We start from the raw sequence: 13,616 nt of genomic DNA, 5'->3' as shown, positions 1-13,616 counted from the left end.
ACTGCTGATGATGGTTGGAATAACTAACTTATTTAAAAACAACTCTCATTGATTAACTTGTTAAAAAAATTGTTTTTGAGGGTTATATTAATCCATGTTGAGTTTGCAGATGAAAGGTAATTCGTTACAACCAATAATTCTGTGTTGTTTGAGATTTTTATTTCCATTAACTTAAAGCACTTTCTCGTATCGATCGATTAGTCAAAATTTTCTTGCGAAAAGAAGACAACAATGCCGACATGTTATCAGTCAACTTCGAGTGATCACCAGGTTTCGGCATCTTATGTCAAACCTATGGCAATTTTAAGCACAAAATGACTTGCATTTGGTCCATTTTATCAGATATTCTCACTCATGTGCCATGTAATGCAAGAGTGATAGTTATGCCCAAAATGATATCAGCGATTCATGTCATGGTCAAAAATTTCCCATTTAAAGAGACCAAAACTAACCATGCATCAGTGTGATGTCAATCATGTAAGGAACCATTTGAAATATCAAGTCGTGCCCATGTTAATGAATCAACAATTTCTCAAATCCTACTTTTCCTTGGGTCGGGCAAAAGTGGGGGATCACTCTCCTTCGTCTATCATCTCCACAACTTGGATACACAGATGCACTGAAGCAATTTTAAAAATCAAGAATCGGCAAATAATGAGTGTGGGAGGGGCAATTAGAGATGGTAGTATATATGCTGCAGTTTTTTATGAATAGATATTTAAATAGGAATTAATTTTTTTAAATATCAAAAGGAGGAGAAACTTTAAAAATGATACATGCTGCTTCCTCACTTGATGCTCAGCATTTACAGGATAGAGTATAAATAAACTCTGTGAGTTGGCATCCCATGATTAGAGGGAGAGGGTGGATTTCTCCCGAAAAATGCCATGCTGACAGAGGAGAGAAAAAGAGATGTCATTAAATGGCACCTTCGGCACACAGTTAACTGCTATGTTTGGTCTGAAGTGAAGTCCTCTAGTGTGTGTGTGTGTGTGTGTGTGTGTGTGTGTGTGTGTGTGTGTGTGTGTGTGTGTGTGTGTGTGTGTGTGTGTGTGTGTGTGTGTGTGTATAAAAAGGGGCAGATGGCAAGAAGGAAGTGGGTTAAGGGCTTATGGGTCTCTTTAGCAAACAACAAATGAGAGTTCATAGAACACCTTACCCCATGCAGTTTTGAGGAAAAAAAATGAGATGGAAAGCGAGATATTTGAGTGGTCGAGATGATGTAAAATGCCGTAATATTTTGCCCAAGTGCTGTTAAACGTAAGGGTTTTGAAAGTGCCAAAAAAGGTGATTTGTGTTCTGCAGTATTCAAGCATATAAAATAAAAAAGCCAGAAGTTTACCACCATTGCTGCAATGATTATTATACCACATACAACATACCACATTAGTTATCCTTGCCTATTTGTGTCCTTTATGACGTCCTTAAAACAGTAAGTTTCCTGATTGGAATGATTTTCAATTTTGTTTAACCGCCAGACAGGCAGACAGAGTAAACATTATCACTCCCCTCTGTCTGTGCATGAGGTCAGGACTTATTTAGAGCTAAAGTACTGTGAAACTACAGGTTAATTTTCAGATTCATGTTCAAAATATAACATTTGATTGAAATTAAGTTTTTCCTTGATCATAAACTGATGTTTGTGGACAGGACAGAGAAACAGACAGACAGACAAAGTGAACCAATTGCTTAACCCTGCTTCTCACGCTTGAACCAAAAACAAGACAATTGAACCAAAATCTTCTTCACCAACCAATGAACACAATTCTTGACCAATTTAATCCTATTTTCTCGTCCAATATTTAATTTCTTTCTCTTTTAGGCCATAAATGTTATGATGAAGTTTGGATTGTTATCCAAGGGTGCTTCAAATTTGACTTGGAATTTCAATTATATTCAACTCCACAAACATTTGAATTACAAAAGCAAGAAGCTTATAACGCAGATTTTACTGCTAAAACGGTACTTCTATTACTTGAAAGGTATTCTCCAGTGCGGGACACACGCTTTGTCCCACCTGAGTCAAAGCTTTCATCTGTCTTCAGTGAAATATTGCTTAAGTGTCTGTCACCGGTACAGTATAGATCATTCTTAATTGCTTTATTGATCAAAAACGTCTCGTCCCCAAATTAATCTTCATTGCAGATGTCCTTTGGAAATAATCACCAAACCGTTCAGTCAATCGTTCGGACATTAGAGACTTGATGTATTCATTGACCAGAAATTTCAAATTATTCATTACCCCATCATCTTGCATAGCTCACTTTCCGCCATCTTCATTTCAACATTTGCATTTAAACAAGGAATCCTGTAATTATGGGTATTGTTAGCCAACAATAGAAAAACAAAATCCTTGAAAAAGATTTATCGACATAGTGTACATGTACAAGACTTTGCCTTTTATAAACACGAGTCCAACTCAAAATTGAACCACCCTTGATTAATTCCCAATTGCCATAATTTTGTCCAATCAGAATCAAATTCAGGTGGCATATGTTCTTGATGCAAGTCCTTCAAATTATGAATTATTACTGCCAGGTTGAGTTCAAGGTTATCAGTGCTCTTTTTGATGAGGGGGGGGGGGGGACATAAAATAAAATAAAAACAATCATAATTGCGTTCCATGGGGATTGTGACAACTCAATGCATACTTACAATATATTGTTCAATAATGATATGATAACCACAAATCAATATTCGATTGATATGGTCAATTCTGTCAGGGAACAAGTAAAAATTAAAAAACAACTATTTGTGAAAGGATCCTGTTGGGCAATTGATCATTTGCAAATGTGGTTCAAATGCCGGAATTACCCACTCACCATAGTCCTAACCTCTGTTCTTGACAGAAATCTGAAGTTAAGAAAATATTATATATATATATATATATATATACAGTATATATATATATATATATATATATATATATATATATATATATATATATATATATATATATATATATATATATACAGTATATATATATATATATATATATATATATATATATATATATATACAGTATATATATATATATATATATATATATATATATATATATATATATATATATATATATACAGTATATATATATATATATATATATATATATATATATATATATATATATATACAGTATATATAATTGCCAATGGCCTCCTATTGAAATGTGTTCAACATTTTTTGAGCTCGTCAAAAAAGTTATCTTTCCAGGGAATTCATTATTTTAAATTAAATAGAGCAATGATGTTGACGATGAAATAAAGTTATAATGGCAAAGTACTTACAAATCACTTTCAATCACACTTATAATTTAATCTATTGGACGTTTTTGATTACCAAAAGTACAACCCCCTACCCCACCTCCTACCTTGTCAATCAAGGTAGTGTACAAAGACATTCTGGTGTTGCAAAGGCAATTTTTTTAATTCCAGAAGAAAAAAAAAATTTTTTTTTTGCAGCTTAAATCATAAACACACATCTACTGAATTGTACGGAGGAATGTCCTGACCAGACAAAAATGAGGAAATACCTCTCCAAACTCAAACTTCATTAAGCAGAATCATACAATTTGTATTTAACAAATGTTGTTCCACAAAAAGTGCATCGTGATTACATATCGATCTTATTGTATTACAGCACTTAGAATACCTGTCCACACCTGCATCATATGTGCATTCTAGATACCAGCACCACTATGACAATGTTCATCAACATTAACAGCAATCAACTTCTCCAAAAACTCAGTAACATTGGCAGGACTGAGAAAGGATTTTCCATACTTTGGAAGAAGCCAAGTGGAACTCTTAGTGGCACATTTTAAGGAAATTAAATACAACAGGAATGGAGTACTCAACAAACTTTAGCCCTGTTCAAAACTCAAAGTAAGACGATATGCACAGGTTGGTTTTCAATTTACACGATGAACACAGTTCGAGGCAATGATAATCACCAAGCAATTGTCCGGGATTGATTGCTCTGTGGTCGATAAAGTGCGACTTTAATTCCACATTGTGTCGGTGATGGTGTCCTGTGGCTGTATTGATTCTTTCAGCCCACCTTCTCTCATCCAAATCAGGGACTTCCACTTCGATCACAATCTTTCCTCTCCATTTGTAAGGCAGCAAACACCTACATTTCAAGAGAAAGGGGAGGGGAACAACTGCCTTATTGATGATAAATATACTCATATACTAAAAGATACAAGAATGGAAAAATGTACATAAAGCAACAAAATTCACATTTGTGTTCCAGATCTTCCATGAGTCTTAAGATCCTCTTTGTTTTCAAAAAAATAAAGCAAATTCATGAATGCATGCAAAGCCACACCCGATACATCCAGCATAAAATCTTTCAGAGCAAAGCTTTCACATGTTCACTGCAAAGTCTATTCAAATTCTTGCAAATTAATGTGTACCAACTCGTCTGTATCAGCTCCAGTTGAGGTCATGTAAAATAGTCATTTGTAATATTAATAATCAAATGTTGGTAGGTTGTGTCCTGCTGTGTCCCTCACCTTTGTGAGCTAGGAACTGGATGACGAATCAAAACAATTGCTAACAAATGATGGAGCATACAGGGATTGGCAATGATAATCTCTCACATGCACTGCGCTATGTGTTGAGACCAAACCAAAGGTTTAATGAGACGTTTCCAATTATCGATTTTATTGGACTGTATATTTAATTTTTATGGCCCGACAACAGGGGTGGGATAATTGCATTTCAAAATTCATCTTCACAACTTTGCTTCATATTTTACTGGGTTTTTATTTGGTTTTGGCAATTTATTTTCGCTTTTGTTCCGCCAAAAGGTTAACCTGAAACATGAGCTTCTCCTTGTTTTCCAAGGTTCATCCATTGTTTTTGAAGAAGTTATTTTCTGCTCTTGTTGTGTCCAAAATGCAACCAAGAATAAAAGTCATCAAAGACATAGCCACAAACTGCACCTCAAAAATGAGATGTGTAGATTTTATTCAAATGAACTAAAAAAAAAGAAAAAAAAGGTAGTATTTAGGTAGTAGTGATGGTAAAGTATAATAAATAAATAAATAAACAAGCAGTCATAGACTGGTACTTACGAAATCGTCAACTTGACCTCTGACGTTGTCTAATAAAAGCTGTCTCGAGAGAAGGTAGCGATGCAAACCAGAAGTTTCTACGATGACTCTGTACCAAACCATCAAAAATCGAATGTTTGACCTCACTGTGACCTTGACCTTTGACTGATTTTGACCAAAATCTAATTAGCACGAGCCATCACCCTCCTGAATCACGTGGTGTAATTTGTAGAAGAAACTACCAATGTCAACTTACACCACGTGATTCAGATGGTGTAATAGCCCTGTCGAGTTAAACATCAAGGGAATACACTTTTTCATCGATTCATTACGTGACGGTGCTGTCTTTCCTTGAGATGGATCATTCCTTTTGCGCTGTGTTTATCAACACTCACAAATTGAGTGCCAATATCATATAATTAATAGGCTTCCGCTCAATGATTTAAATCATAACCACACTAGAAATCAAAGTGTCAACATCACCGTCATACCAAAGAAAAAAAAACAACCCAAAAAACCAGGGAGTCTGGAACACTGACGCCAACCATTACATTGACGTGCTTCGACTTATGAGTAACGAACAAGTAACGTATGTCGACGCGTGTCAACGATCGCGTAGCGTGCCTACAACTTATGCCAGCGTATGCGGAATGTGTGTCATACGTCGAGAAATTTTCAACATGCTGAAAATTTCTCGACGTACTCGGCGTACTACGACGTATGCCAGCATGCTATTAACGTATACAAATCTTACCCATAGCGTATTCGACGTGTGCCAGCTTGGTTCGGCAAATTTTTCATACGTCGGCATACGCTGGCTAAATCGTCAAAGTGTGACAGTGGCTTCACACTTCGATGTCTAGTGCGGTTATGATTTGAATCGTCGAGCTGCAGCCTATGAATAGCCGACGCCACGTGATCATCGGCGATACGCTGCCGCATGCTATGCATAAGTTACACTATCGTTGGGCATAGGTTGTGAACGCCAACAACACCCTCAGCATTCGTTGGTATAAGTTATCTATATGTGATTAAAACGTTCTGTGTACATTACTAATACGTTATGCATATGTCCAACACGTTATTATATGCCCAAAACTTTTAAAAAAACATCAATAGTTCAGCGTACGCCAGCGTTTTACATACATTTTGAGACCTTGCCATACGCTGGCTAAAACGTCAAGGTGTGACAGCCCCTTAATGGATGATGAACATGCTGAGGTGTAACTAAGTGTTGCTACTCCTCAAAATATGAGCCAATTTTATACCTGTCGCCGGAGAGTTGGGTGGGGGTGGGGGAGGGGGTATAACATTGAGTGCGAACACACCCCATCATGCCAGTTAAAAATTTTCAACTTCTTCATCCTTCCTATGCAGCACAAGTAGACAAACAATATATTGTAGACAAACAGCATACACAATGATGAATCGCACTGCCAGTGAAACACCGGGATGACAGTTTATATACTGGGTCGAGATTCAAACCAGGCTCATTCAGAACCAGGCTGAACCAGGCTGAACCAGAAAGACAGCTGAGAGGAGTGTGCACCATCCTGCCGGCCTATTTTCAACTGAAAATACTTTTGCTTATTTTTTTATTCTTAAAAACAAAACAAAACAATTCAACTAAAATTCCACTTTTTGAATAAAACCCCAAAAAGTTTCCAAAATGCTCCAAAGAATGAGAGGAAGTCTACAATTAAACACTTGACCATGTTAAGGGGGGTCCGGGATGCCCTTGGACCTCACCTCCCCCCTTCACATGGTCAATCTTTGAGCACGCAGTTCAGGGATAGTCAACAGTTTAAACTTTTAGATCTGCACCCTCCTCCACCCCCCCCCCCCTTTGAAAACCCTGGCGAAAGACAATGCGTAATGCACAGTTGATATTTGACAATCGCCACAACAATCACCGCATCTACAATATATTGTAGCCAAACTATGTTCAGCTTCTAAAGTGTGGAAAACGTAATTTGCTCACACATGACATTACATAAAGTAAGTGCTGAGAGGAAGAGGTGGGGTTCCAATTAACTATCATTCATTCAAAAGGGAGTTGGATAGGAGGTGCCGATCCAACTCCTCTCCCACCCATGAGATTTCCATCTCTTCAGATCACTTGAAGAGCATCTGCGTGGCATTGGGTTATCTGGCTGAATTATTTATATGCTTCCAGCATCTGGTTGCTCCCACATCAGCAGGATAAATGAGTGTGTGTTGTGAAGGAATCTAAACTCGAATCAGATCGTACAAGAGTGAATGCGTCCATCTGCGGTAGCGAAACGTCCCTTTGTACCACTCTTTCCCTGGACTAAGCCATGCTCCCTGTGCGTTATTAGCAAGTCGCAGCTTTCTCCATCCCTCTCTCTAACCTCTCCCCCTCTCCCCTCCAGTCCTGGATCATATGTCCAAGGGCAAGTCGCCACATCAGCTGGGAACACAAATGGGAACGACCTGCCACTGGGTAGTGATATGATCTAAAAAAAATGGTGTCCTGGGACTGTAGGGGGGTTAGAAAGGGTACCAGTCACTGTCGGGTGGCCAACACAATTACCCTCTCACTGTGGGGGGGGGGAGGGGTAACGCAATTACCCTTCAGCTAATTGGCTGGTACCTTTTAAAATAGTTTAATCAATTTCACTTCACTCGACTTTCAAATTTTCGAGAACAAAAGGTGAAGTTTTCTTTTGATAGTACTGCAGTTGTTTCCGTAACGTATTTTTTGAGCATTTCTGTCTCTTGCAAATGGAATGCAACTGAATTGCTGCACATCTAAAGCTATGACAGTTTCCAATGCCCATCCTACTTTTTGTCCTTACAATGATAAACTATAATAGTTTTTCGTGTTGTACAAAATGCGAAAAACAAAACCAATGTCACCCGCAGGGTGACCCGCATCTTGCCAAAAGGTGACCACGTGTGACTTCTTTAAGTTCACACTGAGGTGAACAGAGCTGCTATCCACCAGGAGCGACTCCTTGAGGAATATCTGCCTACGAGAGATTCCGATGAGAATCGTTCTCCAGAGTAACCATGAAAAATATGCTTTTGCCTCATTACGTCACCAAATGACGTCATAATGTCTCAAGCTTGACAATTCTAGAAAGCACTCATCGAGGTGTTCAATTTGAGGTACTACACGATATGGTTCCTAAAACTTGAAAATTTGACCTTGGGGTCAAATATGTTTGACCTGAGGCGCTAACCATGAACGTCAAGGCCAATCGCCACCAAAAATTAATCAGCTGAGCGCCAGACCATGAACTATATTCCAATGAAGTTTGAAGACGATCCGATCAAAATTACTCAAAAAATAAGGGTTTCGTCGACGCCCCTGATTTGTGACAAAGTGACTTTGACCTTTGACCTTGACCTTCAAAATTTTATGCGCTGAAAGGGACCTCTATAGGCCTCTGATATGCGAAGTTACAAAAATTTCCAATGATAACTGTGCTCTGCAGAATTTTTTATACGTTATTACAGACAAAAAAAAAAAAAATATGAAGGTCAAGGCCAATCGCTACCAAAAATTAATCAGCTGAGCGCCAAACCATGAACTATATTCCCATGAAGTTTGAAGACGATCCGATCAAAATTACTCAAAAAATAAGGGTTTTGTCGACTCCCCTGATTTGCGCCAAAATGACCTTGACCTTTGACCTTGACCTTCAAAATTTTATGCGCTGAAAGGGACCTCTATCGGCCTCTGATATGCGAAGTTACAAAAATTTCCAATGATAATTATTGTGCTCTGCAGAATTTTTAATACGTGATTACAGACAAAAAAAAAAAACATACAAACTGACTTTCATATCTTGCAAAAACTTCGTTTTGGCAAGATAATAAATTCCAAGAAATCAAACTGATGAAGAAAGCAATGGAACTCTGGAATACCACATTGAAAGTGCAGCACCAGAAGGAAATGTCGAAATACCATATGTGAATATATAGCATGGGATCTTCCAGGGAGACAGTCTTTCCCCCCTCTTATTTTGTCTTGCTCTGAATAACCTCATCAACAAACATGGACATGGATACACCCAAACAACCAATAGAAAAACACAAAGAATCAGGAAAGGTAACACACCGACGATACGTGGATGATTTAAAGCTCTTCCTGACCGAGCTGTTGTCGCTGTTGAAATTCTGGTTGGGTCACAATAACCAAGGCCGAACTGGCCAGAGCCATGACCACCTCACGAGGAGAAACCGACAACGCTACCAAAGCGGACTCAGCAATGGAAACAAAACGAGTTATTTTTCAATTCAACAACAATTCAACAATTCCGGCTCCGCTCCAGACATCGTGACATTCACTAAATCAATGAGTTCCTGTGTTAGTACACAGCACGGATCAGCACGGGAAACACAAGTTCTCGGTACGGCGTGAACATCACGTACCGGGTCTGGACCCCTTGTCCTCGGGTGAACCGAGCATGGACCCGCGGTCTTCCGGAGAACCTCCCGGACCGACCACGTATCCTCCATCGGAGCCGCTCGTGGATCTCGGGTCATGGTGGACCGCACGTCGTGTCGGATGAAGGACGGTACGCTGTGGTAACCGAGTGAAGAGCGCGAGCTGTTTGGGGAAAAAGCGAACAGAGAGATCGCGGTGTCTGATTGGTTCCCGCCACATCACGTGTCCATGATTTAAAATATATGCAAAGATTGAACATTTCGTTTTAACGGATTGTTTGTGTTTCAGATTGTGTTGTGAAAGTGGAAAATCGAGTCCGAGTTCGTCGATAAGAATTCCCTCGACACGAATCAACGTTCTTTATTTCCTGTTTTTGTATTTATCGACAATCTTCCCTCTATAACGGAGTTAGATGTGGGTGTGTAGGTTTGCAAGTATGTAGGTATGTATGTGCGTGCATGCGTCCAGACACGCCTTTTCCAGGTCGACCAGGTGGGTTTTTTTTGCTCCCACACACGGTTTTATAGGGAACCCGGTAAAAAGAAAACCAAGCTGTTTGGGACGTCGTGCAGCGCCACCAGGATTAGGGAGGGACGGTGAACAACTCGAATAAAACTACTGAATGGTCTCGTTGATAATTATATATTATTTAATTTATACAAAAGCAGACTGAATGTTTGCAACGAATGGTGACGATGACACTCAAAAACTGTCCATCTCCTCCAGGTGAGGAACCCACCTGTGGTGGGGAAGAACCGTCATCAAGGGGAAAGGGAAAATGCACAATCAAGCAAAAGGTCAAACTGATCAAAGTACAGAACTTACCAGGTGTCATCACGTGATAGACTGTAATATCATATTTATTAATTAATAACTATAATGTCCTGCAGAGCGCACGGTAGTTGTGGTTTTGAAGAATTTATGTATTTGAAATGGTCACATTGAGATTTCCGATGGTAAGTCAAGGTGGTGATGGTTTAGCGGTGGTGATGGTTGATTGGTGATGGTAAATAATTATAGTTTTGATGGTGGTGGTTGATAAACGATGCTTGATGATCATGGAAAGTTCGAATGGTGAGTCTGGTGAAGTACTTGCTGTTTCGGCGGTTACCTGTTGCGATGAGTCCGAGCTTTTCCAGAGAACTGTGCCAGGTGTTGTCAGTTCCTGCTGTTCTTGAGAACACCTGGTTCGTCAGTCAGTACCTGCTGCTCCAAAGAACACCTGGTTCGTCGGTACCTGCCGTTCCAGATGTTGTTGGTGCAGTACATATAGATTCAGGAGTGGGAGGTGAGCTCGATTGGTCGACTGCCCCCTTCGGAACGTGAACCCTCCTTCCGAACACAATGAAGGTTGTCTGTCCCTGTTTGCGCACCTGGATTTGTAGACCTCATTTCGTTCCGAGAAAATTTTGAACATACCTGTTAATTCATGAAATTTTTTAATTCATGAGATTCAACTCATATCTACAGGTGAGAAACCGAAACTTGAGCACGTGTGGATCTTCGCACCGAACTGGTCCATTCGATTATTTCATGTTCGTTTTATAACTTGGATCATGAACGGTTTTTGATGGGATTCACGGCCCTTACCTGAGCAATGGATGCGTTGGTGATTGAGAGTGTGGGGGTCTTTGTGCAACTCTTTCTTGAGCAGTTCATGTGCTGCTCACATTTAAACCGTCAAACCCGGGTTCGATTCCTTCCCGCACAACAAACTGTCACCTTGCTACGTCACTGGCAGCCATCCTTCGGGTGAGATGTTTAACCGGCTGTCCTTCATATTAGCATTAGCAGTGAGACGCTTAAGATCCTTCAATGTCTTCCACGAAAAGTTGGTGAGTTATCACCGGCACCCTGTATAAATTACAAATCCCTGCCCTGAGTGACTGTTGGGAAGGAAAGGTAAACCACCAAGTGTACTCCATTCCTCGAGGCTGCTTCGGTAACACCAACACCCTGGAAAGAGTATGGACCTCCATCAACGTGATGAATAGACCCTGAGCTTGCCTGGTCAACCAATCGATGCCAGTGCAGTGGAAAGAACTCCCAAAGTGATGTTCGACTTCAATGTGTAATTGAATTGTGATTGTCCCATTAACTTGAAGTTGTTGGTTGCTCTCACAGGGAGATGAAGAATGAGGTGGGAACAAATGATCTTCCAATATCGCCTTTGAACCAACACGACCTGCAGAACTGGAGACCCCAAGGTGCTTTGCCAAAACAAGATCGGGTCCTCAAATCGAGGTGAAGCACTTCACGGATGCAGGGACAAGCGAAAAATGTTCAATGGTCTTGATTCATCAGCGAACGTAGACTTTTTGGTGATGCCATCATGAAGAAGACCCTTGCAATAATCTTTGGCCTTCCTTCCGAGGTAAAGAAGTCGTACAATGTAACCACTGTGACGCACAACTTCAAGCCATTACCAAAGCTTATCCCCCGAGGAAAGGGTTACACAAAAGGTCGACCTTCCAGCATTGTCTTTACGGATGAGAAGATCGTACAGGATGTCCAGCACAACGGAAAACGTAAACTAATCCAACATCAGTGGGGTCTACCAAAGATGGTTTTGGATTCTCTCCAGAACTTGATCCCCAAGATGACACAGATTGCTTCCTGTGCCAAACCGAGCGGCAACAACATTGTGAGCAAAGCATTGAGGATCGACTTCATCAGCAAAGACGTGCAGGATCTACTGGAAATGCAAATCAAGAAAAAGTTCATCCAGCATCAATGGGGTCCACCGGGTCTCATCCAACATTCGCTCAATGCGCTCCAGGAACCCACGCCGATGTCGGTTCACCATTTTTCACACAGAAAACCCACGCGGTTCACCATTTCTGAGGAACGTCCACTCCCCTTCATTTCCAAAGAAATGAGACAAATGCTGGAGTGGCACCTCGTCAAAAAGGTCACCCACAAGCGCTGGAAACTCCCAGGCGCGATTTTCGATGCAGTTGAACGTTTCAAACCGCCAGCTCCCAAGGTCATGGACCCCGCCGATGTCATCGAGAAGATTAGTGGACCCTCGGGTTAAGAGGATCCGGTCGTTGACAGCACAACTGGTTCAAACTGCAGAGAAAGACTGAAGACAACAAACTATACGATTAATGGAGGAAGGAAAAACTTGTTTCACGAACGATGTTTATTCATTCCTCACTCCTTCACTTCTTCTCCCGTTTCTGCTGGAATGTGTACAAGGCTGAGACCTTCCCACAACTTCAACAAACACACACACGCCATTTTTTGTTCACGAGCGCCAGACAGAGTGACCACTATATTCGTCATGTCTGTGTATCTGTGTGTCTGTTGGGTGGTCGATCGAGTCGAAAAGAAAAAATTTAATTCAATATTTTTTTTTTGAGATTTGTTCTTCCCTTATTGGCTGCTCTTAGAGCACCCTTATTCTGGACATTTCCATCTGTCTGTCTGTCCGCGAAACTTTGGTCAAGCCGAGGGGCTAAACCACTCAACCGATTCCAATGAAATTTGGTCGGTGGGACCAATATTTCTGGGAATCTTGTGCTTCCGAATATGGGGCCCCAGGCCCTAGCAACAGCCCTTTGAAGTGGTCAAAAGATCGAAAAAAATCAAAAACAAAATCGAAAAATCGAAGCTTAGAGTTCTGTGTGCAATCTATTTTTCTCCCTTCATGCCAATTTGCAGCCCTAACAAAAAATATTTGTAGGAGGAGATAGGTTTTGGGCGAGTACATGTCGAACATTTCAGAAACGGTTAATTGCGAATATCTCTAAGAGAAAGAGTCTGATTTTGACGAAACTTGGGTGAAATGTGTACAACGTGGCTAGCATGTACACAAAAATGAATGGTTGCTATGCACACCTCCGTTGCTTAGCAACAGCTAAAATACTTTATCGTACATCGTACACTTATTGTGGACTGTACAAAAAAATCAATACCTCCGAAACTGGACCTCCAGGGACCTGTTTTTTTGTGCCCAAGGAGAATGTCTTACAGCATCATATAAAAAAATAAAATCTTTGGCGAATAGATAAATGGAATTACCAAGGCTGCCATTTGTTAGAGTCTCTTTGGAAACATGCCTGAAATTTCACAAGGCGGGTTTCTGGGCGCAAACGAAGAGGGCTGTGATAATCATATTTATTGTGCTAAATTGAT

The 13,616-nt window shown here is 40.3% G+C and overlaps 1 protein-coding gene and 1 long non-coding RNA gene across 5 annotated transcripts in view; one reads left to right on the top strand and one right to left on the bottom strand.

Annotated features, from left to right (window-relative positions):
- Positions 1–13,616, top strand: part of LOC147012524 (uncharacterized) — a 78,150-nt gene that overhangs the window by 56,045 nt on the left and 8,489 nt on the right. Inside the window, exon 1 of one of the 2 annotated variants that reach the window (XR_015050983.1) lies at positions 9,496–9,606. The exons of the other annotated variant lie outside the window; for it this stretch is intronic. This is a non-coding gene — a long non-coding RNA (uncharacterized LOC147012524). Of the gene's footprint in view, positions 1–9,495; positions 9,607–13,616 lie in introns of those variants that run through there. 2 annotated transcript variants of the gene reach the window in all.
- The window catches only part of LOC147012522 (uncharacterized), a 29,549-nt gene continuing 19,108 nt past the window's right edge, over positions 3,176–13,616 (bottom strand). Inside the window, exons 5-6 of one of the 3 annotated variants that reach the window (XM_085853506.1) lie at positions 9,461–9,638; positions 3,176–4,131 (exon numbers count right to left, since the gene is read on the bottom strand). In XM_085853506.1, coding sequence (XP_085709632.1) covers positions 4,094–4,131; positions 9,461–9,638 — 216 coding nt within the window. In that variant the 3' untranslated portion in view covers positions 3,176–4,093. The remainder of the gene's footprint in view (positions 4,132–9,460; positions 9,639–13,616) is intronic. The other 2 variants (XM_085853507.1, XM_085853508.1) reach the window with 2 other exon arrangements.

The sequence above is a fragment of the Eptatretus burgeri genome, chromosome 14 (genome assembly GCF_056783735.1).
Source record: "Eptatretus burgeri isolate ZD-2024b chromosome 14, Ebu_testis_v1, whole genome shotgun sequence".
NCBI classification, from domain to species: domain Eukaryota; kingdom Metazoa; phylum Chordata; class Myxini; order Myxiniformes; family Myxinidae; genus Eptatretus; species Eptatretus burgeri.
The sequence above is the reverse complement of the archived record's forward strand: the minus strand, read 5'-3'. Positions and strand labels throughout refer to the sequence as shown.